This window comes from Galeopterus variegatus, unplaced genomic scaffold, assembly GCF_000696425.1.
Source record: "Galeopterus variegatus unplaced genomic scaffold, G_variegatus-3.0.2 Scaffold9, whole genome shotgun sequence".
Lineage (NCBI taxonomy): Eukaryota > Metazoa > Chordata > Mammalia > Dermoptera > Cynocephalidae > Galeopterus > Galeopterus variegatus.
In genome coordinates, this window is record NW_007726120.1 from 692,809 (window position 1) to 715,894 (window position 23,086).

The following is a 23,086-nucleotide window of genomic DNA, read 5'->3' on the forward strand; positions in this document are numbered from 1 at the left end:
TTTTAATAGCTTATTTTGTTTTTTAAAATGTCTACTTTGAAAGGTCAGACTGTCTTCCAGAATAGGGAACATCTCCCACTGCGTTTGTACAATCGAGTAGCCCCTTCTACAAAGCCCTAGAGTTTTCTAAGCCCTATTTTTCTAAATGTTCAAGCTTATTTTCCTTCCCTTTTCTATTCTTACAGCTTTTTAAAAAAAGTCTAAATTCTTTTTTAAATGCTTTAAGACATAAAAACATAAAAGCCAAGGTCATATTACTCAGTTTCCAGTCTGTCTATATCTTTCACACAGGGGAACAGTAATTAAATGTGTAGCTTAGAAAATTCTTTTTAAGACTTTATAAGAATGCAAAATTATGTCAGGAGGAAAAGTCAGAAATCACCCATAGGCTGCCTATCTAAGAGAAAATAATTTTTATTTTTTCTTAGAAGATACTTTACTATCTTCTCTCCCAGAACCTAAGAAATTAAAGAGCTATTTTACGTGATGGGACTGGACTCTAAGAAGCCTGGACTGAATTCCTCTTTCTGGAACTGGCCTTGCTATCCTCTAGCAAAACAAACTTTAAAAAATGTTCAATACATAGCTGCCACTGTGTCTTGTAAATAAAAATTTCCAAAGTCTTTCAAATTTTAAGCTGTAAACCGAGATGTTGCCTGAGGTGTTTTTCTTACATTGCCGCCTGCTTGTTCCTGAAACCCCTCTTCTTTTCAGTACTGTACTGAACTGTCTGCTGAGGTTAAGCAAGGTGAAGGTTGTAACTAAATCATGAAGGCTTTTCATTTAAAGTTTTGTATCTTTGCTTCTTTCAAAAAAATATTAAATGAGAGAGTTAATATAGGTTCTCCTGGTGGGTTATAAATTTAAATATGAGTTAAATACATCTAAATTAAGTAAGTTCAAGTCATTAAATCTTTATCAAGAATCTTGAATGACTAAGATATATGAGCATACGCTGGCAAAGATAAAACTAAATACTATATGTTCTTAGGTCTCAAGTAGCTTGTCCTTAAGAAAGATACAAGTTTATTTAGCAATTGAAACAAGTGAAGAGATATGTGCTGACTGGTATATACTTGAGTTGTTTAAAGAATATTCCTAATAATTTTTCTGATGATTCTATATATAGTAAAGCAAACAAGAAACCCAATTTAATAATCTAAAGCAGCTTGTTGGATGAATGGCCACATCACATAAAATTGCTACTTAATTGAATGACAATCATTATAGCTAAAAAAATCCAATAAAATAATTTGAATGGCTATTGGTACAATTAACCATTTTCTCTTTTATACCATAAATCTCAAGTCAAATATTTAAGTGTTCACTACATTCCAAGACACCATGCCATGAGTTTTGAAGAATAAAGAGACTTGAAAACACACTCTCTGTCCTCAAGGAACTTTTAGTTTTCTGGTTGGCCAGACAAGGATCCCCTTTGTATAATATAAACATAAGAATTACAGAATTCCAAAGAAGGAAGAACTAACTCGTAGTTAGGGCTGTCAGGAATGGCACATAGAGAAAGCTGAAGGATTGTCAGAATTTTGATGGGGGTTTTGGGCATATCAGATGACAGAATGGCAAGAATTGAGCAGCAAAGGCAGAAGGTACACAGAGCATTTTGAGTGTAATGAAATGCTTTAGTTATGCTAGAATAGAGGGCTCCTTCCTGCTGTCAGGAACAATCAGGCCAGAACAACACGTTGAGGCCATATTATGAAAGCTTTAAACACGGGCAGTGGAGTTTGTACTTTATGCTATAAGCACAAGTGTTTCATGGAAAGCTTTTGAGCAAGCGAGTGATGTTACCAAAGAATCAATTTAATAAGATGGTTCTTGAAGTGATACACAAATTACCTGGGAGGGGGAAGAGCCTGAAGGCAGAGTGCTCAGGTAAGAGGCCAAGGCATTAGTCCGGATGTTAGCTGGAAAAGACCAGAATCAGGGGACAGTTAGGAATGAAGGACAGACTAAACCTGGTTTTCGTTTGTTTCTGTTTTGATGCAGCATTTAGCATATTGCTATAAATGAATAATATAACAAAAATGCCAAAGTTAAATGTGTGGGTAATCTTCATTGTTGATGAGTGAACATTCACAGAATGACAGTGTCCTATAAAAGACAGCCACATGAATTCTTTTTCTAAACGATGATATCAAGACCATTGTTCATAACCCAGTTTTACTCATGTTCCCTGTGTAATTTTCCAAGTGAGACATTCCATTGACAGTTTAATCCCAGAAACCTTGTTGTGCTTTTGATGAACTGTTATATTTTCTTCTTTCTCAGAATAAGAGCTACGAAGCTCAGGCAATCTTCTCTGAACGCCAGCAGGCTCGGAACCAGGCTTTCAGTTTAACCACCACAGCTGCGTTGACTGTGAACTGTAATCTGCTTTCTCCTTTGTTCTAATCCCTCCTCCCCACCCCTCGCATTACTCTTCACTAATCTTACTGTCTGGGTTTCTCCTCTGCACCCAGTGTCTCTAAATGATTTTTCAAAGAGGCAAAGGATAAATACAGTACGTTTAATATGTGCCAATAGCTCTCCCTCCTGTCTCCAGCCTCAGTTTCTTCCCTGAACTCCAGCATGGTATTCCAACATCTTGCTTGTATTTTGCCCCAGCCTCTAAACAGGTGGCCCTGTCTAGCACTTTCTTATGTCCAACCTCCAGTCTTATTCATATGTGGCCCCGGAATCAACAGCATCAGCATCACCTGAGAACTTTTCAGAAATGTAAATGCTCAGGCCCCACTCCAGAGTACTGAATCAGAAACTCTGGGGGTAAGGTCCAGCACTGTGTGTTGTAACAAGTCCTCCAGGTGATTGTAACACAGGCTGAAGTTTGAGAACCACGGCTCTAGAGAATGACTACTCTTTCTCTTTCTCTCCTGGTCTATGCATTCTCTAGCTCATGGTGTCTGTGGTCCACTCTGCAAATTTGGCAAATTCTTTATACACTTTTTAGAATGAATATATATTCTATTAGTTGGCATTATTGGAAACAGTCCAAGAAAGGCAGTTTACCCATTCTAATTTTTGAAGATGGTTCAGTTAGGGTTGAGATTAAAGGTTCTATTGTTAGTGAAGTGGACTAGGACTCAATTCCTAAATTACACAAATGCCATCCAATTGATATCTTTAAAGGAAATGTGTCGCTAAATGTTCCCATTAGTATGTAAAGAGATTATTGCTCCCCACCCACCTTTTTAAAATTAAGGAGCACTTTATAAGTTTAAATGTAGTGACAGCTTCTAAAACTGGTTTGTAATGTTCAAATTGTTTTGGTAAGGAAAAGAAGTAGCCAGAAAGTAAGGAGTTTCAGTGGAAATCTCTGATTAAATAGAGGCAGAAAATAGATTGGGGGAGAGGGGATGTCTTGCAGTTCTGCAGGGTGGCAAAATAAAGAAATAGACAAGTATTATTGCAAAATAAATGAGTTTCTAAGATTTATTTAATTATAATTTGAAAGATGTCAGTAATCCATGCAGCTAATAAGTGGGTCAGAGCAGTCTTGTTCTACAGTTGATTACATTTAATGACTGGGTCAAAGGCAGTCTTGTTCTACAAACAAACAAACATTTATTAGGCATTAATGCTGCATGCATTTCTACCAGGAGCTTTTCATCTACTTAAAGAGTCAAGGTTGGCAAAGTCTAAAGCAACACCCAAAACACAAGATAATAGATGGTTAAGTGCTAAAGTATGTTATCCTTGATGTGCTTTTTTTTTTTTGTACACTCAGAAATCTCATCCCTCATGACTTTATCTAATAACTATGTAGGTCAGCGTTCTCAGTCTTGAGTAATGTGGGGATGGACTGCTGCAAAAATTTCTTACATTCCCTCAGTACGGGATGAAAACATTTTATTACTATTTTACCTAAACTTGTACCAATCTAAAAATAGATACAAACTGCTTAGGCTTATGACTCTTAAACTACTATTTTAAAAAACCCAACAATTTTCAAGTTAAATACAGAAAAGCTGTACATTCAACAGAATTCAAATTAATTTAATGGCATGGGTGATGTTTAATTGAAACAAAAATTACCACTCAAAGCCTGAGCATGGTTCTGCCTGCTATGGTGGTTTCCTTTGTGCTCAATCGATCTTTCTCACTGTGAGTCAGGGATGACTTGGCTCCCAAACTACTGAGAAACTATCCTTTATATACTTACTGTGGGTTTTTCTTTTTTCTTATGCTTTTTTTTCTTTTTTGCCTGCAATTTGTACAAACACATTGTGTATGTATTAACTCTGCTTATGATATTTTCTCATTATTTGGCAATAATTAATAGATTTCAACCTGATTGAAATTTTAAAAAAAGGTGAGAAATACAATCTTGGGCAATATTTGGTATAAGGAAGCCATCCACATGGCACCAAGTTTTCTCTTGTTACTTTTTAAAGATCATCATAGATATGAAGACTTGAAATCCTCATTAAAAGACATTAAAATCCCCATTAAAAACTGAGGGTATCCTGTGGTGGACACAGCTGTGCCTCCCAGATCCTCATACAAGGAAGCATGTGGTGCGCCAGCTGCCCCAGCCCGCAGCTCTCAGTTCCTCTAGGGTTTTTTCATCTGCAAACAGCTGCCTAGCCCAAGGCTGGAACTCATCCTTCCCCAGATGCCTACATTCACTGACTGATTGAGGCTATTCCTCTCAACAGGGACAACTCTGATGGGCCCTATGTGCTCCAGACTCCCCGCGTGCATTGCAGCTCCACCACTCCCTCCAATCCTGCTTCCCCCACTCCATTAGTGATAATCCCTACTAAATACCCTGCCTGACAAACTCTGTCTCAGTGCCTATTTCCAAAGACATGAGTAGCCAAGAGCTCTCAGCAGCCTCTCAGAGGACTCCCCAGAGGAGTGAGGATGCTTCTTCTGTAGCCCTGATTCTACTTGCAAGCTTCTGGCCTCAAAGTTCAGCTTCCGGTTGTGTATTCCTGCCAGCTCTTCAAGCTCAACAGGTCCAAATCTGATGCATAACCGATCTCGTAGGCTTGAGCCTGAGAACATTTTGTGTTTTTCCCCCGTGTTATAATTTATTTAATGGTGCTACCAGCTCCTTCCCAGAGTATCAAGAGTTGAAAGACAGTTGTGATTCCTCATACCCCTTGCTCTGCAGTCTGTTATTCACACTTCTTAACATGGGGAGAACTTTGCTCATTTCCTCAGGGATCCACTTCCCCCTAAACAAGGATGTGACTGTAATGATAATAAAGAGCTTCTGTTTGCTCTTGGGATATCTATTTTTTTTTTTTTTTAATAGTTTTGGGTTCCCTTCCCTTCAATTGCATAGACTTTAAATACAAAAATAATTTTCTTTCTCCTAAAAAATAAATATGCAAAATTCCAATCCACAATCACCTATTTATTTTGGAGCACAGTATATTGGTTCACATATTAAATAAGAGAGGAATGCTTTGAGGGGATGGCAGCCAATGCTAAAAGCTTAGGACAAAACATTAATTTTGTCCCAGCTTAATGTAAAATACATTCAATTTTTGTTTCTTCTTTATCTTTTACATTGCACTAAAGAGTAAAAAAAACCAGGTCTTGATAAGTGTCAAAATAATAATTTTATAATATAGACACCAAAACACATGTGAATGTTTATTATGTGGTTTAGAAGTCTATGAAAGCATACATATTTTTAAAAGCAGGCAACTCATTGAAAGATACTATTGTTTAAAATTGAAAGTTGTGTTGTCAGTTGAAAATGAGAATCCGAGATATTCGTGAGGGACAAATTATCAGGAAAGCAGTAGAACATTTCCTGCCCATGGGTGCAGTCTTGATGATTGGTGATGGCCATGACAAATCCAAAAACCATCACCACAGCACCAATGGGAAGCATGAGACAGGACATTATCTTATCTGAGTGTGTCCTCGGTTCTTCAGACAGTCTCAGATAACATGCTGATGGAATGATGAAAATTAGGGGAGCTGCACAGAGTGCACCCTGTGTGTTGAAAACAAGAAAAAAAGATATTGTTACCAGATAGAAGCATTCTTTGGACAGTTTTTAAGAATGTTTAGAAAATGTATTTTTCAATGCACATGTTAAAAATTCAATAAGTTTAATTGAATCAAACAGAGGAAAGAAAAATAATTCTAAGAAAGACTCAGAAATAGGTTTTTTTCCTTTTCTGATGGTATACAGTATATCAAACAAAAAGAGTAAAACAGTGTGACAGTATATGGAACTTAAGAAAAGATGATCAGAAAATAACGTAGAAAATAAAGCAGATGGTAAAACTGACTTCTGGAAAGCTCTTGAAATTTCCCATATTTCTAGTTACATTATATTTCCTTATACTCTTCATCTGAAATTACTGTGTATCTACTATGCACTTCAAATCTGAGTGGCCTGTCATTTGTGAACAAGTGGGGACTTTAAGAAATTGTACTGGGAATACTGTCTTTCCTCTTTACCTGAGCTTGTATGGAGCCTGTCTGTGTGAGAAAGGCAAACTATAACCCTAAGGGCACTTAACATGAAATAGCATTTGTAAATCCTCTTTCAAAGAAAACTAAACACATTAATTACCCTAAAAGATTGACAGCAGAGCTAAATAACTGTAACTCCTTTACCCTCCCCCACCTTAGTTATGGGTAAGTCCAACCTAAGGGGGAATGTCAGATTGAAAATAATGGGTAGTAGAGTTGTCTATTATAAAAATACTAAGAGTTTTTGACTTTAAAGAAGAAGACTTTCCCCTTGAATAGGCTTAATTCACACTACAAGTGTTGCAAATGGGGTAAATGTTAATATTTAATGCATTTTAGGTAATACATTTTTCTAATTATGTTACATGTTAATTATATTATATTAAATAAAATGTAACATTATTAATAAAAACATTAACATTTATGATAAATGTTATTCTCTTAAATAATAAAACAAGTTTTTAATAAATGTATTGTGTATATTTGAGGTTTACAAAATAATGTTATGGGATACATACAGATATGGTTATTATCGTGGAGCAGATTAACATATCTATCATCTCACATAGTTACTTTTTTGTGTGACAAAAGCAGCTAAAATCTACTTAAACAAAAATACTAAATACGATACAATTTTATTGAGTATAGTCCTCATGTTGTCCATTAGATCTGTGGACTTGTTCATCTTACATATGTATCTGTGACTTGGTATCCTCTGATCTACATCTCCCTACTTCGTCTGTTCCTCCCTTTGTTTTTTTTTTTTTTTCTATTCCTTTTTGTCTTTTTTACTGACTGGTAACGGGATCACACCCTCGGTGTCGCGGCCGCACCGCGCTCAGCCAGTGAGTGGGAACCGGTCTCCACATGGGATCCGAACCCTCGGCAGGAGCGCCACAGCGCTCCCAAGTGGCGCACTCTCCAGTGCGCCACCGGGCGGGCCCTGTTCCTCCCTTTGTATTCTCTATTTCTGTATATTTGACCTTTTTTTCCTTTGAATTCCATATATACATAAGATCGTGCAATATTTTTCTTTCTCTGCCTGGCTTATTTCACATAGCATAATGTCCTCTAGGTCTGCCCACATTGTAGGAAATGGCAGGATCTTTTTTTTTAAGGCTAAATAATATTCCATTGTATTCATATACCACATTTTTTTAAATTAGGCCATTGATGGACATTCAGTTTCCATATCTTGGCTATCGTGAATAATGTTGCAATGAATATGGGAGTGCAGATATCTTTATGATGTGATAATTTCATTTGCTTTAGGTATATATCCAGAATACAGGTTGCAGGGTCATGTGGCGGTTCTATTTTTAGTTTCTTTAGCAATCTCCATAATTTCTTCCTTAATGGCTGTACCAGTCTACATTCCCACCAACACTGTACAAAGGTTCTTTTTTCTCCACATCTTTACCAACATTTGTTTTTGTCTTTTTCAAAATAACCACCCTAGTGGGTGTGAGGTAGTATCTCATACTGGTTTTAATTTCCATTTCCCTGTTTATTAGTAGTGTTGAACACTTTTTCACATATCTGTTGACCATTTTTATTTCTTCTTTGGAGAAATGTCTGTTCAGGTCTTTTGCCCGTTTTTTAATCAGCTTATTTGTTTTTCTGCTTTTGAGTTGTAAGAGTTCTTTATAAATGAAATAGAATTTTGATATTAACCTCTTATCAGTTATGTAGTGTGCAAATATGTTTTCCCAGTTCATAGGTTGTCTTTTCATTTTGTCGATTGTTTCTTTTGTTCTGCAGAACATTTTTAGTTTGATGTGGTCCCATTTATTTTTGCTTTTGTAGTCTGAGCTTTTGATGTGGTGTCCAAAAAATCATTGCCAAGGCCAACATCAAGGAGCTTTTCTCCTATGTTCTCTTCTAGAAGTTTTATGGTTTCATGTCTTACATTTAGGTCTTTAATCCATTTTGAATTGATTTTTGTGGATGGTATAAGGCAGGGGTCCAATTTCATTCTTTTGCCTATGGAAATCCAGTTTCCCCACCATCATTTATTGAAGAAGCTGTCCTTTCCCCATTGTGTTCTTTTGGTATTCTTTTTAAAAATTAGTTGTTTCTATATGCTCGAATTTATTTCTGGGCTCTCTATTCTGTTCCACTGGTCTATGTTTTTGTTTTTATGCCAGTACCATACTGTCTTGATTACTACAGCTTTGTAATATAATTTTAAATAAAAATTTTAATGTGTGATGCCTCCAACTTTGTTTTTCTTTCTCAGCATTGCTTTGGCTATTCAGGTTTGTTTGTTTGTTTGTTTTTTGTGGTTCCATACAAATTTTAGGACTGTTTTTTCTTTTCCTGTGAAGAATGCCATTGGAATCTTGATAGGAATTTGTTGAATCTGTATATTGCCTTGGGAAGTATAGACATTTCAACAATATTAATTCTACCAATCCATGAACATGAAACATCTTTCCATTTATTTGTTTCTTCTTTAACTATTTTATCAATGTTTTATAGTTTTCAGTGTACAAATCTTTCACCTCCTTGGCTAAATAAAGTGTTTTATTTTGTTTTTTGATGCTATTGTTATTGGGATTGTTTTCTTGATTTCTTTTTCAGCTATGTTGTTATTTGTCTATAGAAATGCTACTGATTTTTGTATGTTGATTTTGTATCCTGCAACTTTCCTGAATTAACTTATTAGTTCTAACAGGTTTTTGTATGGAATCTTTTGGGTTTTCTACATATAGAATTATGTTATCTGCAAATAGAGATAATTTTACTTCTTCCTTTCCTATTAAGATGCCTTTATTTCTTTTTCTTGTCTGATTGCTCTGACTAGTGTTTTCAATACTATGTTGAACAGAAATAGCGAGAGTGGGCACCCCTGCTTTGTACATACGGATCTTAGCAAAAAAGCTTTCAGTTGTTCCCTGGTTATTATACTGTTAGTTGTGGATTTTTCATAAATGGCCTTTATAAGGTTGAGGAACTTTCCTTCTTTACCTAAACTGTTGACAGATTTTATCAAGAACTGATGCTGAACTTTGTGAAAAGCTTTTTCTGCATCAATTGAGATGATCATGTTGTTTTTAATCTTTCATTCTCTTAATGTGATGTTAATGAGACATCATAAGGTTTATTCTCTTAAACCATAAAATGTAAGTTTTTTAAACATACAGTCAATGGCAAATGTAATACTGGTTTATAATTAAATGCAAGCTTTCCATAAAATGTGTCTCTATATTTTAAAAAGTTATTATTATGTAAATGTGTAAGTATATATAAAAGCAGAAAAAACAGTATAATAAAACCCTATGCACCTATTACTTATGGTTTAAAAACTTTTTGACACATTATTTTGGTAGATTTTCCCCAGGGAAAATCACAGCAAACTTAATTTTAAGTTGGATGATGTGAAATAACAAATAATACTTTAAAAACAGCATTAAAAATAACTATTTTGTCAGTTTCACCATTTAATAAAATTACTGTGTGCTTTATACTAAGCACCATCTCCAAACCAGAAATATTACAACTATAATTCCAATAATATAACTCCTTAAGCTTTTACAAAAACAAAATGTGTCCAGAGAAATGGCAATTAAGGGTGATACATTGTGAAATCAGCCTAGCCAGGCAGTATTTAAAAATCTGGGGAAAAATGTCAGGCATCAAACTGCACAGAAAATATTTCCACACTAAGAGCAATAAGAATGAGAAAATACTAACGGATACCAAAATTGCATTCTGATTTAAAATGTATGGACAATATACTTTTACCATTCATGGCACCTGAATACAAATGAATACCTACAAAGGTACACAATAAATAAAAGATTAGTCATATGGCTGGAATTCAATGAATTATGGATTCCCTAGATTCTATCATGATACTTAGAATTGACTATGCTTTTTAAGTTATGGAAAATACTGTTGAGTTCAGTCTGTGTTTATAACAAGAAAGTATTACTCTCTGATTTCTTTGAAATAAGGATTTATGAAAATAACAAAAAAGTAATTCAAATACAGATACATATGTGTGTGTGTATATATGTGTGTGTGAGAGAGTGCATAGATATAAGTATAGATATATACTTGTGTGTGAGTGTGTAGGCTCTTTGTAGGAACAAACATGTAAGGCTAATTCATCTGGTATTGCAGAGTGGGAAGATACTATCAGGATGAAAATCGCCACCAGCTGCTGCTAAGAAGCTGTCATCAGTCAGGCTTTTGGGACTCTTCCAAACCTAACTTTCTGCACAGTGCAAAGAACTGGGTGATCTGTTTATGTTATAATTCTTAAGAGTTGAGAAAGTAGCAATTAGACGGAAAACTATATAGCTAATGTTTGTACTGGAAGAAGTCCAATAGCTTGTCTAGATACCAGCTACTTTCTTGATATTTGAAAGCTCAATTTTGCTGGAGGTTGTTGCTAGGACTCAAGATCATTAGTAAAATGATAGTGCAGTTCCATCTGATCCCTATAAATTAGGCCAGTTTATTTGTTCTATTTAATGCAGACTTGCTTGAGGACACACCACTGGCTTTGGAATAATTTTTGAAATTGCCTGAAAGCATGTAAAACCATAGCTGCTTATTAAAAAGACAATAAAATACAGTCTTATTTATAAAGGCAGGACAATTGATAATAATACTATTGATACCAGGGCATTTTGCAGTTTTCAGTAGGGAAAGAACAGAAGGTGTTGAAGATTTTAATGGCAATACAGATTGGAAAAGTGTCTGAGTTCTACCTAAACAGAAACCTCTCAAATAATGCAAGGAAACTTAAAACTAAATGAAAGAATCCTTATAACATACAGCTTTCAAATTTCTACTTTGTAATAAATTCAGACTTGTGAAATTTATTCCTATACTTAAAAAAAATATTTTCTCTAGCTCAGGAGGTCTTTGGCAATTTGGACTATGGTTTGCACACCCTGATGGTTGTATTTCTATATTTCAGCTCTCACTAGGTATTTGGCTAGCTTTCTTCCTTCCACTGTAAGCTGTTCACAATGCTTGCTGGGCTGGTTACTCTGGCCACAGGCACCAGCTGTTTTATTTTTTTTTCTTTGTACTGCTGCAGGTAGAAACCCATAGGGCCCAATTACTGCAGATGCCTCTTTTCTGTAATAGTAACATTAGTGCCAAGATGTTGGATTCTTATCACCAAGAATAAAACATATTTACTTTATTTACTTCTAAAAATAAATCCTTTAAAGTTGAGGATGTGTTTGCTTTTGAAAAACGTTTCTTTGTCTATTGCCATGAAAACCACAAAATAAAAGGAAAGCAAAGTTCTAAATGGGGTTTTAAATTAAATAGCTACTTTGTATAACCCAAAATAATTTATCTTATATTATTTAGTTATATAACTAACTTTCCCCTCACTTTGCAAGATCTGATTCTAATCTACATCTCATCTGCGAGGGTCATTATTCTATTTAGTCATGATTCAGAAGACACAATAGAAAAGAATTCCTAAAGTACTATGATTATCACCTAAAATAAAAGCTATTAACTAAAATCCTAACTAAATCCTATTAACTAAGAATTATTGAGACAAAAAACTATTAGTTCCATTTTATATCATATTCTGGTATATATTTTAATTCATTATTAGAGTCTATCCATATGTATTGTGGATTACTCTTAACCTTACTTCCAGATAAACTCAATGCATAGATTTTTTAATTTATAAATGGATAGAGAAATGAGCATAATAATTTTACATAACTTAAAGCTTACACTTAGGAAATCTCAGACTTATATAATGATTAAAAATGTGGGCTATCTCCAAATGCATGTGTTCAAATCTTGATTCTTCTACTTAAAACTAGCGTGACCACAGACTATTTATCTAGCCATTCTATGCCTCAGTTTCATCATCTGTAAAGTTAATATGGATGACAAAAGATAACGCACACAAAGCACTTGACACAGATCAAGTACTTAGCGCACATTATCATTATGAAGTGGAACACAGCATGCTTTAGTTACTTCTAATGTGTTGCATTATCCAATACGCATTAGTTACTGAGAGAAATAATGCTTGATTTGGCTCTGTTAGACATGGTAAGTGCCCACACAAAGGGGATTTTAGCAAAGACTTGAATATGTTATTGTGTACACCAAAATACTTTTATCACTGGAAAAAACACAATATTCTCAGGTGGTCTGACAGAGAATGGAGATGTACATTTTATTAATTTCCACAAAGTACTTTTTTTTTTTTTCCTTTTTGTCTTTTTCCGTGTCCGGCAACGGATCGCAACCCTCAGTGTCGCCCCCGCAACGGACCGGGACCAGCAACGGGATCGCAACCCTCGGTGTTGCCCCCGCGCCTCGCTCAGCTCGGGAGCGGGAACCGGTCTGTATGTGGGATCCGAACCCTCGGCGGGAGCGCCGCTGCGCTTCCCAAGCGGCGCACTATAGCAGTGCGCCACCGGGCCGGCCCTCCACAAAGTACTTTAAAACTAATGTAACATAACATATAATTTAGCATTCTTTATTTTTTTTTAATGTACATCTATATAGCAGGTTTTTAAAAATCTAAGGATCTAGAATCATGTTTTAAATTTTTAAATAGTTCTTCATAGCCAGATCAGATTTTGACTTTACAAGAGATACTCACGGTATTATTCTCCATTTGTTCTATAACACCAGAATTCTGCCTTACCACAAAAAGTTTGCAAATTTAAATATAACAGAAAATATTTAATGTGATTACATGCTTACAATTTTGTTGTGCAAGTGTCACAGAGATTAGGATTTAACTTTACAGAAAGTAATAGTTAAATTTACAAAAATATATCATTCCTGAAAAATGAGCAATAAAGGTGTGTTTGGTTAGCTCAAAGAGAATACAAAATTTTATAGGCTATCAAGATGTGGTGAATGTTCAGACAGTTGATAAACATATTTCCTCTCACAACAAAATTCTTACAATATTACAAAACAAACAATCAAAAACACTTGTGAATTAAAATGAGACATTTCATATACCAAGGAAAAAAAACATTACGTTGATCATCTTCACAGGATAATTGAAAGATTACTACTACTTTCAACATCAACAATTTTTTGTAACACTCAATTTTCTGATACTACACTGAAGAATGTATCTTATGTACAGGAATATGTATAGAAATAGGTCCTAAACTGTGGTCCCAAGAGGCAATAACTCATGCAATAATTTGAGCACTGTGTTCTTAGCACTGTGCCAGATACCATGGAGGATAGAGAGGGTGGTTAAATATTCTTGTCCTCAAAGATCTTACTATTTGGCACATACGGCAAGCTTATGGACATTTCAAACAGTACATGATATGAAATAATACATAAATCACGCTAGTGCCTTTAAGTAGCAGTGATCCACGTACACAAATCAAGATTGGTACATGAAATGATTCAGAGTGGATCTACCAGCTTTGGCCTATGCAAAATTGGGAAGTAGTTAAAAGTTGCCTTTGACATTTGTCCACCTCTCCTATGAGCTTTCTTTCTACTATTGGTGGAACAGACAATTTCCCAGTCCCCTGAGGTTTTGAAAAGCTGCCTACTCCCCACTTTTCATTTTCTCTGCTGCAAGAAAATTCCCACTAGTGTGTTCCTGACTGAATCTTTTACTGCCTTTTACTGGAACGTCAAATCAAAATGGGATCTGGAGGGAACAGTAACTTGGGGACTGGCAATAATACCTTAATCTATCCCTCAACTCTCAATGGAATGAGTAAATGATGACTTGGGATCCCACCCACAAAAGCCTACCCTCCCAGTGGTGCATGATCAATAAATGCTAAATGGTATATGATTCTGATTAGATATTCTGTAAGGATTGTAGAAGGGGAAGATTCTACCTTTTAGTGGTAGATCTACTTCATGCCTATCTTACCAAATGGCAACATTATCTTAGTTCCACAAAGTAGAACTAATGAATCATTCCTAATGTGTCCTTCTATCCCTTTGTCCTCCCAGTTAAATCTGTCACCAAATTGTGTCAATCTTTTCTCAAAAATGTCTTTTGGGAGCCCATCCACTTCCCTCTGTCTTCTTCATTGCCTATATAGCAGTTGAACTTTTATGTTTATTTATGAAAAGGCGTAGATCCTTTCTGATTTCCTGTATCATATTTCTATTGTGTGGCACATAGTAATTACCAAATAAGTGCATGATCAATGAATAAATGAGTTAGAAGTTGCACTAGACCTTGATGTCCTTGTAAGATGTGGACAGAAGTTAAAGGAAAATAATCATTATAGGAAAGGAAAAACACACAAGACAAAGAATCAAAGGAAGAAGTGTTATAACTTATTCACAAGCGAAAAATAAGATTGACTAGAGCTGAGGGTAGACTTTGGGAAGCAAATGGGAAATCACTTTCCATAGAAGGCATGGGCCAGATTACAGAGACAACAGAGTTTATACTTGCTCTGGTAGGAAAGTAGAGATTTTTGAGCAGGTTGCTGATAAATTGAAAGCAGAACTTAAATATATGCTAGCTGAAGCAAAAAAGTCAGGATTAATTCAGATGTGATATAATGAGGACCTAGATTTCGGTGGTGGCAGTAGAAACTACAAAAGAAGGTCTGGAGAGAGAAAAAACATTTAAAGAAAAAGAAAAAGAAATTAGGCCATGGCAAGTGAATGTGTAATATGGTATAACTATTTCTTTCATATTTTTAATAAATCTCGACAGACATTTTTTACTGAAAGAAAATTCCAGAGCCATTTAATTTATAGTTATTTTTAGAAATATCATGTATTTCTGTAAATGAGATATGTAAAAGTGCTCTAAACCAGGATTTCTCAACTACAGACATTTTGGGGTGGATAATTCTTTGTTGTGGGGGGCTGTCCTGTGCATTTTGGGATGTTCGGCAGTCTCCCTGGCCTCCACCCCCCAGATATCAATACAACTACCTACCCACTGTGTCAACCAAAAGTGTCTCCAGACATTGCCAAATGTTCACTGGGGTTGAAGAGCAAAACTGCCCCATTTGAACCACTGCTTTAAAACTATGTAGTCCTATAAAGTGCACAGTGTCATCATTATAAATATTTACTATTATATTAGAAACACATCTTCATTTCACTTCAGAAAGTGACACTTTAGTTAAGGAAAATACATCATATGCTAAGTGTAAACATTATTATTATTATTTTTTTTTCCTTTTTGTCGTGACCGGCAACGGATCACAACCCTCAGTGTCGCGCCCGTACCGGACCGGGACCGGCTACGGGATCGCAACCCTCGGTGTTGCTCCCGCACCTCACTCAGCCAGTGAGCGGCCGGTCTATATGTGGGATCCGAACCCTTGGCGGGAGCGCCGCCGCACTTCCCAAGCGGTGCACTGCTACAGTGCGCCACCGGGCCGGCCCTAACCATTATTTTTAAAGGGATTTTTAAAATGGAAGGAGCAAATATTTAAATGAACTTACACTGAGTTCTAAAACTATCCCAAGGCAATCAACCAGCAATGACAGAAGCGTGACTACAGTGACGATAACCACCGTTACGACGACGTGGAACGCTGACGAAAGATTCCCACCAAAAAACACATTGGCAATTACCTGCCGAATAAACAGATTATTTTGAGAGGGACTCCCAGAGGCATGCAGGCCTAATTGAGAGAGTATTTCATAATAGCACTTAGGACCGAAAAAAATACTACCAATGAGGAAGTTAATCAAATCACAAGTCACTATGAATATTCTATCTTTTCTAAGGTACTTACAAATAGACACATATCAATAACAAGTATTCCTTGCTTAATGATTAGACAGTCTGTGGATTATATTCCAGACCAAGAGTAAGGCATACCAATGTTTGAACACATCTATTTCTCAAGTATAAGAGAGACCTTGGGAAGTTACCTTATCCTTCTTCCTTGAGTCCAACAAGGTTACTTCTAAAACAAACTATAGATGCTATTTAGATTATTTGACTGACCTCTAAGGAAGAGTTACCATGTTTCCTGTAATAATACTGGATGTGTGATATCCTTTACTAACAGGAAATTAATTCTATGTAAACTAAGTCCCATTTGTTATAACTTAAGTCCAGTTTATCTTGCCTCCTTTCTTCAACAAAAATGGAGAAGAGTTCATCACCATTTTCCTTAATACACAGACCAGGAAATCAGTCAACAGTTATCTATTTAATGTGTCCCACACTGTGATATGATTTGTGAAGAGAAAATGTCTAGGAGATGATTCCTGTTCTCAGGAATTAACATCCTAAGTAGAGGTATACAACCAATCTAAAGAAACATATAGAGGTCAATGTATGACAGGATAAAAAAAAAGATTAAACAGAATTTAGAACTAGAAGGAGCTTTAGATATCTAGATCTGTCTCCCTAAAAGTAATCTCCTTTATAGCATTCCTGAAATGCGCTTGACATACCTAGGATTGAAGTGGGGCTTGAAACATGGAGAGGATTTGGAGCAGAATTACAGGCTGAGGCAGTAGTGTGAAAAACAGCAAGAGGTAAGAATGGGAGTGATACCTATGGAGGATATGGCAGTGACAGTCTGAATAGATGGGTGACCCTGTGCAAAAGAACAGTGGGACGAGAGCTGGAAATGGTGGGGTGGGGGGGGTCAGATGCTGGGGTATGGTAACGAAGCTGCTGTCCAAGCTATATTACCTACATCTGTGACATTTCCCACACATCACATACTGCCATGACTCTGCCAATAATTTAATGGTGATACTAATAACTTTAACTAATTATAATTTGTAATGTCTTTCCAAATATCAAAGATATGACCGTGAGAGGGAAAGTCATTCAGTGAGGCAGGCTACTGAGGAATACTTATTAGTACTAAATTAAAGGGGTAGACAACCTTTCTGGCAACCTTGTATGTGGTTGGCTACTTTACCTATAAATAGAAATGATTTCAATAATGTTTATGTCAACTGTATATTTGTGCATGTGTGTGTAGGGGGGGATATGTGTGTGTAGAAAGAAGACAAAGAGAAAAGACATGAATGGGTAAGCAATACAGGACATTTCTCTGCGTAATATTTGCTACCCTGACAGAGACCTTGATTTATTTCTGTCTTCCTCTCATGGCAGCAAAAAGTATATTCAAGTTCCAAGCACTAGAGACAGAAATTTTGCAGGTGAAGTGATCAGACTGTCCCAGGCAGTTTACCGGAAACCGCATGAGAATACATCACGTGTTCTTGTTGATCTAGAGATCAAATTTGAACCTAAAGTTCCAGGTAGAAGCTAAAATAATACCATTTTCTGCATTAAGCAATAGCTGGCAAATTTTTGAAAGACTTTTAAATTTTAAAAAATCTTCATAAAGTAACCTTAGTTCAGTCTACTTACAGTAAGGTGGAAAAATGGGCTGTGAGTTACATATTTGTAAGTGAGCAGAAGTCTAATGGTAAAGGACACATAGTGCTGAAATGTTTCTCTCTTCTGTGTCTCAGTGCAGTTCCTTATCCCCAGTGCTGGCATAAGGTAAGCACTGACCTGCCTGAGAAGCCTGCCTTGAAGCTCTGTAGATGTTCAACTTTACATGTTAGACCCATTCACATGGTACACTGTGTAAACAGCCTCTGGGAAAAGGGCCTCAGAGTAAGCCCTTTTCAGTGTGATTCTTGAAAGAACCACTGTAAAACAGGATCACATTTTATTGCTGGTATGGTGGATTTTTAGCTGACAGCATAAGGAATTCCTGATAACCCATGTTATCCAATTTTATACCACAAGAATTTCCTTTTGGCTAATCTTTCCCCACAAATCCGGGTGGACTATACAACATAATTTGGAGCTGACTTTAAAAAAGAAATATATATATGTATAATATTTTTATACATTTAAAATATTTTAAATATTTTAAAAATATATGTATTTATATTTTTATATATGTATGCATGTACATATGCACACACAAACACACACACATACTTGGAACTTGAATTTACTTTCTAGCTGCCATGACAGGAAGACATATATTTTACATATATAATATACTACATATTTATATTATTTTATATGCTATATAAATGAGACTATAAAATATATTTATATAAATGTATAAATAAAATCTGTGAAACTAAAGGTTTAAGTTGAATTTCAGTTCTATGGAATAGAAGACATTTTCATTTTTAAAAAATATCAAAACCAATTAGAATTTGATCAATGGTGCCTTTAATATACGTTGACTTGGGCCGGCCCGGTGGCGCACTGCTATAGTGCGCCGCTTGGGAAGTGCGGCGGCGCTCCCACTGAGGGTTCGGATCCCACATACAGACCGGTTCCCGCTCACTGGCTGAGCGAGGGGCGGGAGCAACGCCAAGGGTTGCAATCCCGTTGTCGGTCCCGGTCCGGTACGGGGGCGACACTGAGGGTTGCGATCCGTTGCCGGACACGGAAAAAGACAAAAAGGGGGAAAAAAAAAGATACCTATATTCTCCAAAAGGGTGCCCAAAGGAAAAGAGGGCAATGGCCTGGGTGAGGGGTCTCTGACCATAGGAAGAAAGAGATGTGGAGGACAAAGGAGAAGCCCCCAAAAAGACAATTTCATAAAACACATTTTAAACATTGGTACTTAATTTTTTTGTAAGAATAGTTTAAAAAACAACCACCTCGGTGTGGCTGTACAAGACTGACATTTACTGTGGAACGCAGTTGTCTAAACATTTGTGCTTATGTTAATATAAACCAAGCCGCCAAACATAATTTTCAAATTTAACTTTTGAAAAAGTTATCGTGTAAACATCTGAATATAAATTCATCTTGAAACTCTGACATTTTGTATTTGAAAAATAAAATTTTATAAATTATATCACCTGTTATATAATTGGGAATTTGCAGCATCAAATTATTTATAAATCTTCCTAAATTTAATGGGTTAAAGTGTTGGGAAGAATTGTGCTTACCTCTCTAGTCACAAAGCATTCAATTGGGTATGTTAAAATGACACTGATGCCATAAGAAAACCTCCCAACTGTTACCAGATCATCACTTCTGCAATAATTTTCAAATAAGTCACCTAGAGAATAACATAAAATAAGTTTATTTACTAGATACTGAATATTTGAGATAGCTAAGAAATGAGATATTAGATATTTATTATATAAGTGAAGCTGCATAAACTTCATTCCATTTAATTAAGAGAATAGATTACCAGGTCTAAACCTAAGTTTTTGCAGTCAATAACTATGTAGGTATTCACTGACATTAAAATCAGTACATGTTCCACTTGAAGTTAAGTTCATCACTAATAGTTTTTCTCTTATTGTCATTGTTTGTTTTTGGTGGCTTTGCTTCAAATTTGTATCAACTTCTGAAAAATACTTTATCCATTGTCTTCTTACATCAGAATCAACTCCCTACATTCTTGTGCACTAGCTTTGTAAAATTACTTCTGGTCTTTGTTTCTGGTAAGTAAGTGACTTCATTATTTAAGAAAAAAAAAAGTCTGTTAAAGTAAACAAATTTCCTTTTGAAATGCTATTCTTAGATCAAGAACAGTCCTGGAAGGAAGAGTAGACCAGTACATCTGGGGAGCTGAATTTCCTGTATATCATGCTATAGAGTTTAATCACAAGCTCAGGGCCACAGCAAAGAATTACAAACTTAACATTGTCTTTGATGGCATCTGATGACCCCAAGTGTAAATGTGCTGATTCAAAACTGTGAAAATATGGCTATTTCCCAGAAAGAACATTAAATTAGTTCCGAACTCAATGATGTACCATATATATCTTGAACCAGTACTTATTTAGAGATTGTATTTTCCCAGATATCTATGACGAAATACAAGGATCTAACGAGGGCACAGAAATCATGGCAGTAGAAAACATTAACCAATGCTGAATCAGAGTATTTGGGCCTGTTTATTTCCTGAATATAATATGCTTACATTTTAAAAGTGTGGCATGTTTTTTCAATTGAATAGAAAATTAGATCAAAGTCACACACTGCTACACTATTTAAAAAGAAGAAAACTAAACAGCAATATCTCTGTACTTTTTTTTATTAAAAAGCTAAATATGTACCTTAAATGACCTGCCTCTTCCCAAGACTTACTTTAAGTGATCTTCTCCCCTCATCCCATCTAGAACAAATGTACATTCTTTCTAATTATTAAAAGTAAATTACTTTCTAATGTCCCCTTTGGGCAGAAGGAGATTAAACCACAAGGCAGTAGAGGCAGAGGCCTGCTTCAAGGTTGGTTGAAAAGGTTCCAGCACTCTCTGAGAAAAAGGGACTAAAGTTCCATGCTCACTAACCTCCACCAAGAAATGGGCCCTGCATCGTTTCAAAAGTCACTAGGAAGGTCAAGAAGAATCTAGAATTCCTACTGCCTTAGAAGCTGGAATTTATCTACTGGAAAGGGGAGAACAGAAACATGCAGTTTCCACAAACAAGACCAGATCTGCCTAAGGAGAAAGGGCCTGGAGAAATAATGCCATTTTATTCCAGCTTGAATTTAAGTGTATTTTAGGGAATTGTAGCTAAGCGAAAGATGACAACAACATCAGACACCTGTCAACTTTGTTATAGAAAGATTTAATTATATCTGAGCAATTACTACTGATAAAAACATCAGGAAGGTATGACTAGCAAAAAAGGCTTATGTCTTACAGAAAAGGCATTTAAAAACCAAGGTCCTCTACAGATGCAACCCATAGGCCATTCATCTTGGCAAACTATGTAGCAATAGTGATAGATGGCAATGTTTTGAAACACAATTCCTATCAAGACTTTCAAGGTCACTTGTTACTACACACTAAGGGCACATGCATTTATTACATTTCTGACTGCATTGGGATTAAGATAATCATTATTTTTTTAAGCCATCTTTTTTCATTTCCTGAGAAATACTGCTTTCAATCATAGTGACCTGTAATCTCTATTCCAAACAAGGCAGCTATCCTCCAAAGAGCACCCAGTGTCATCAGAAAGCTAAGCTAAGAGGAGTTAGAGGCTAAGAGACAGGTTTTAGTGGGCCACGGTTGACCAAATTACGGGAGGCAGAAAGAGAGCAGAAAGAAAACTAGACTTGGGAGTCAGAAGACTTTTTTTACAGTTTGTCAGCAGCCAGCTTGGGCAAGTTACTTCACCTCTTTGTGTTTTAAGCAGGGGTAAAACTAGTTATTCCACTTACCTTCAGGGGTTGTTTGAAGGTCAAATGAGATAACAGACCTGCAAGAGCTGTGAAGTATGTGAATCACAGCATTTAGCCTGTTGGCAGACTACTACACAGATGATTGAATGTCAGGGCCAACGAAAGGACAAGAGAGGACCATCCAGTTCTTGGGCCCAGGGAGATAAAAGTAAAGAGAAGTAGCTTTGGGGGTGGAGGGGGTGGGGAGGAAGGGAAAGGGCTGGTTCTGTGGGAAAAATGATGTTTTGTGATTAAGGCGAGAATGGGACAACTAAGTAGAAATGTCCTGCAGGCTGGAGATGAAAAGAAAGGTCTGGTCTAGAATTAACAAAAGTGTCTAGAGAATTTGTCAGAGAAAAGCAGGCAACTTGCCTGAGCCAGTTATTTGGGTGGGGTTAAGGTGGATGGAGTGGGGGATTAGAGAGGGCAAAGAGAGAAAAAAGGAAAAACATACGAACAGAGAGGAAGAATTACGATGATAGGCTAGTAGTGTGCCCTTTTCTCTGAGGGAGGAAAGGAGGAGCAAAGAAAGGATATTCGGTACTGCTCAGTGATTCAGAGGTTCAGGAGACTCAGAACAAAGCATGTTATTAGCTTTGAACACTGGGAAACTATTGGCACTTTTCGCAGTGAAGCTGCAGTGGAGCAGTGAGGAGGACAGACAGAAGTCATTTGCTTGGAAGTGACAGCACAGAAGGACAGTGCAGACTACAGAACTAAGTGTAGCAGTTTAATAAGGAAAAAATAAGGAAACAGAGACAACAGAGAGGCAGGAGGGTAGAGGAAAGAATGAGTAAAAGAGAGTGATTCTTTGAAGTAGAACACTGGGCATACTTGTACCAAAAATGAGTAGAGCATTGGATATACCTGTACCAATCCAGATGAACACCAAAATTTGATATCACTGAATCTCTCATTTTACCTTGGGTGAAGCCAGTAAATGTCAAGTATCCACATGCAGCAAACAGCATACAGATAAATAAAGAAACCAAGATGGATATATGAACGATCTTGGACCACTTAGCTACTGTGGGTTCTTCCAAAGAACCATAGACCAAGAAGCAGTTATGGTGGCAAATAAATGCTGCAATAAAAAAACAAACAAACAAACAACAATGACAAAAACCCCACCGAGCATTATTAAAGCAAGCACCAGAGCACCAGTGTTTTCTTTTTTAGTCTGAAAATTCAAAGGTATTTACTACTTTAGAATGTCAATGAATAGACTAATGTACTAAATATGTCAGAAAATAATTTTCTAATAGCTCTAGGAATGAGAAACTTCATTCACATCAGGTTTAAGTGGTCTCTTCATGTCACTGTTGATATAGAGCAGGCCTATCCAAACTTCTCTCCCATTTTCCCTTTCCTAATGACCCTTCCCACCTTAAGGAAAATCTAAAGACCACCATAATTTTCAGTCCATGCCTTCCTTTGCTATATGGGACATAATCGATTAGCTTTAGACATCCAGCCAATCTGTAACACTTTTTGTGCAAGGTGTTAAAGAAGTT

At 36.2% G+C, this 23,086-nt stretch overlaps 1 protein-coding gene across 3 annotated transcripts in view; it reads right to left on the reverse strand.

The window, feature by feature from the left end:
* Positions 1 to 5,615: 5,615 nt before the first annotated feature.
* SLC38A11 (solute carrier family 38, member 11) overlaps positions 5,616 to 23,086 on the reverse strand; it is a 53,503-nt gene continuing 36,032 nt past the window's right edge. For 2 of the 3 annotated variants that reach the window (XM_008583866.1, XM_008583939.1), the window contains exons 7-10: positions 22,495 to 22,656; positions 19,339 to 19,451; positions 15,877 to 16,008; positions 5,616 to 5,977 (exon numbers count right to left, since the gene is read on the reverse strand). In XM_008583866.1, coding sequence (XP_008582088.1) covers positions 5,684 to 5,977; positions 15,877 to 16,008; positions 19,339 to 19,451; positions 22,495 to 22,656 — 701 coding nt within the window. In that variant the 3' untranslated portion in view covers positions 5,616 to 5,683. The remainder of the gene's footprint in view (positions 5,978 to 15,876; positions 16,009 to 19,338; positions 19,452 to 22,494; positions 22,657 to 23,086) is intronic. The other variant, XM_008583795.1, reaches the window with a different exon arrangement.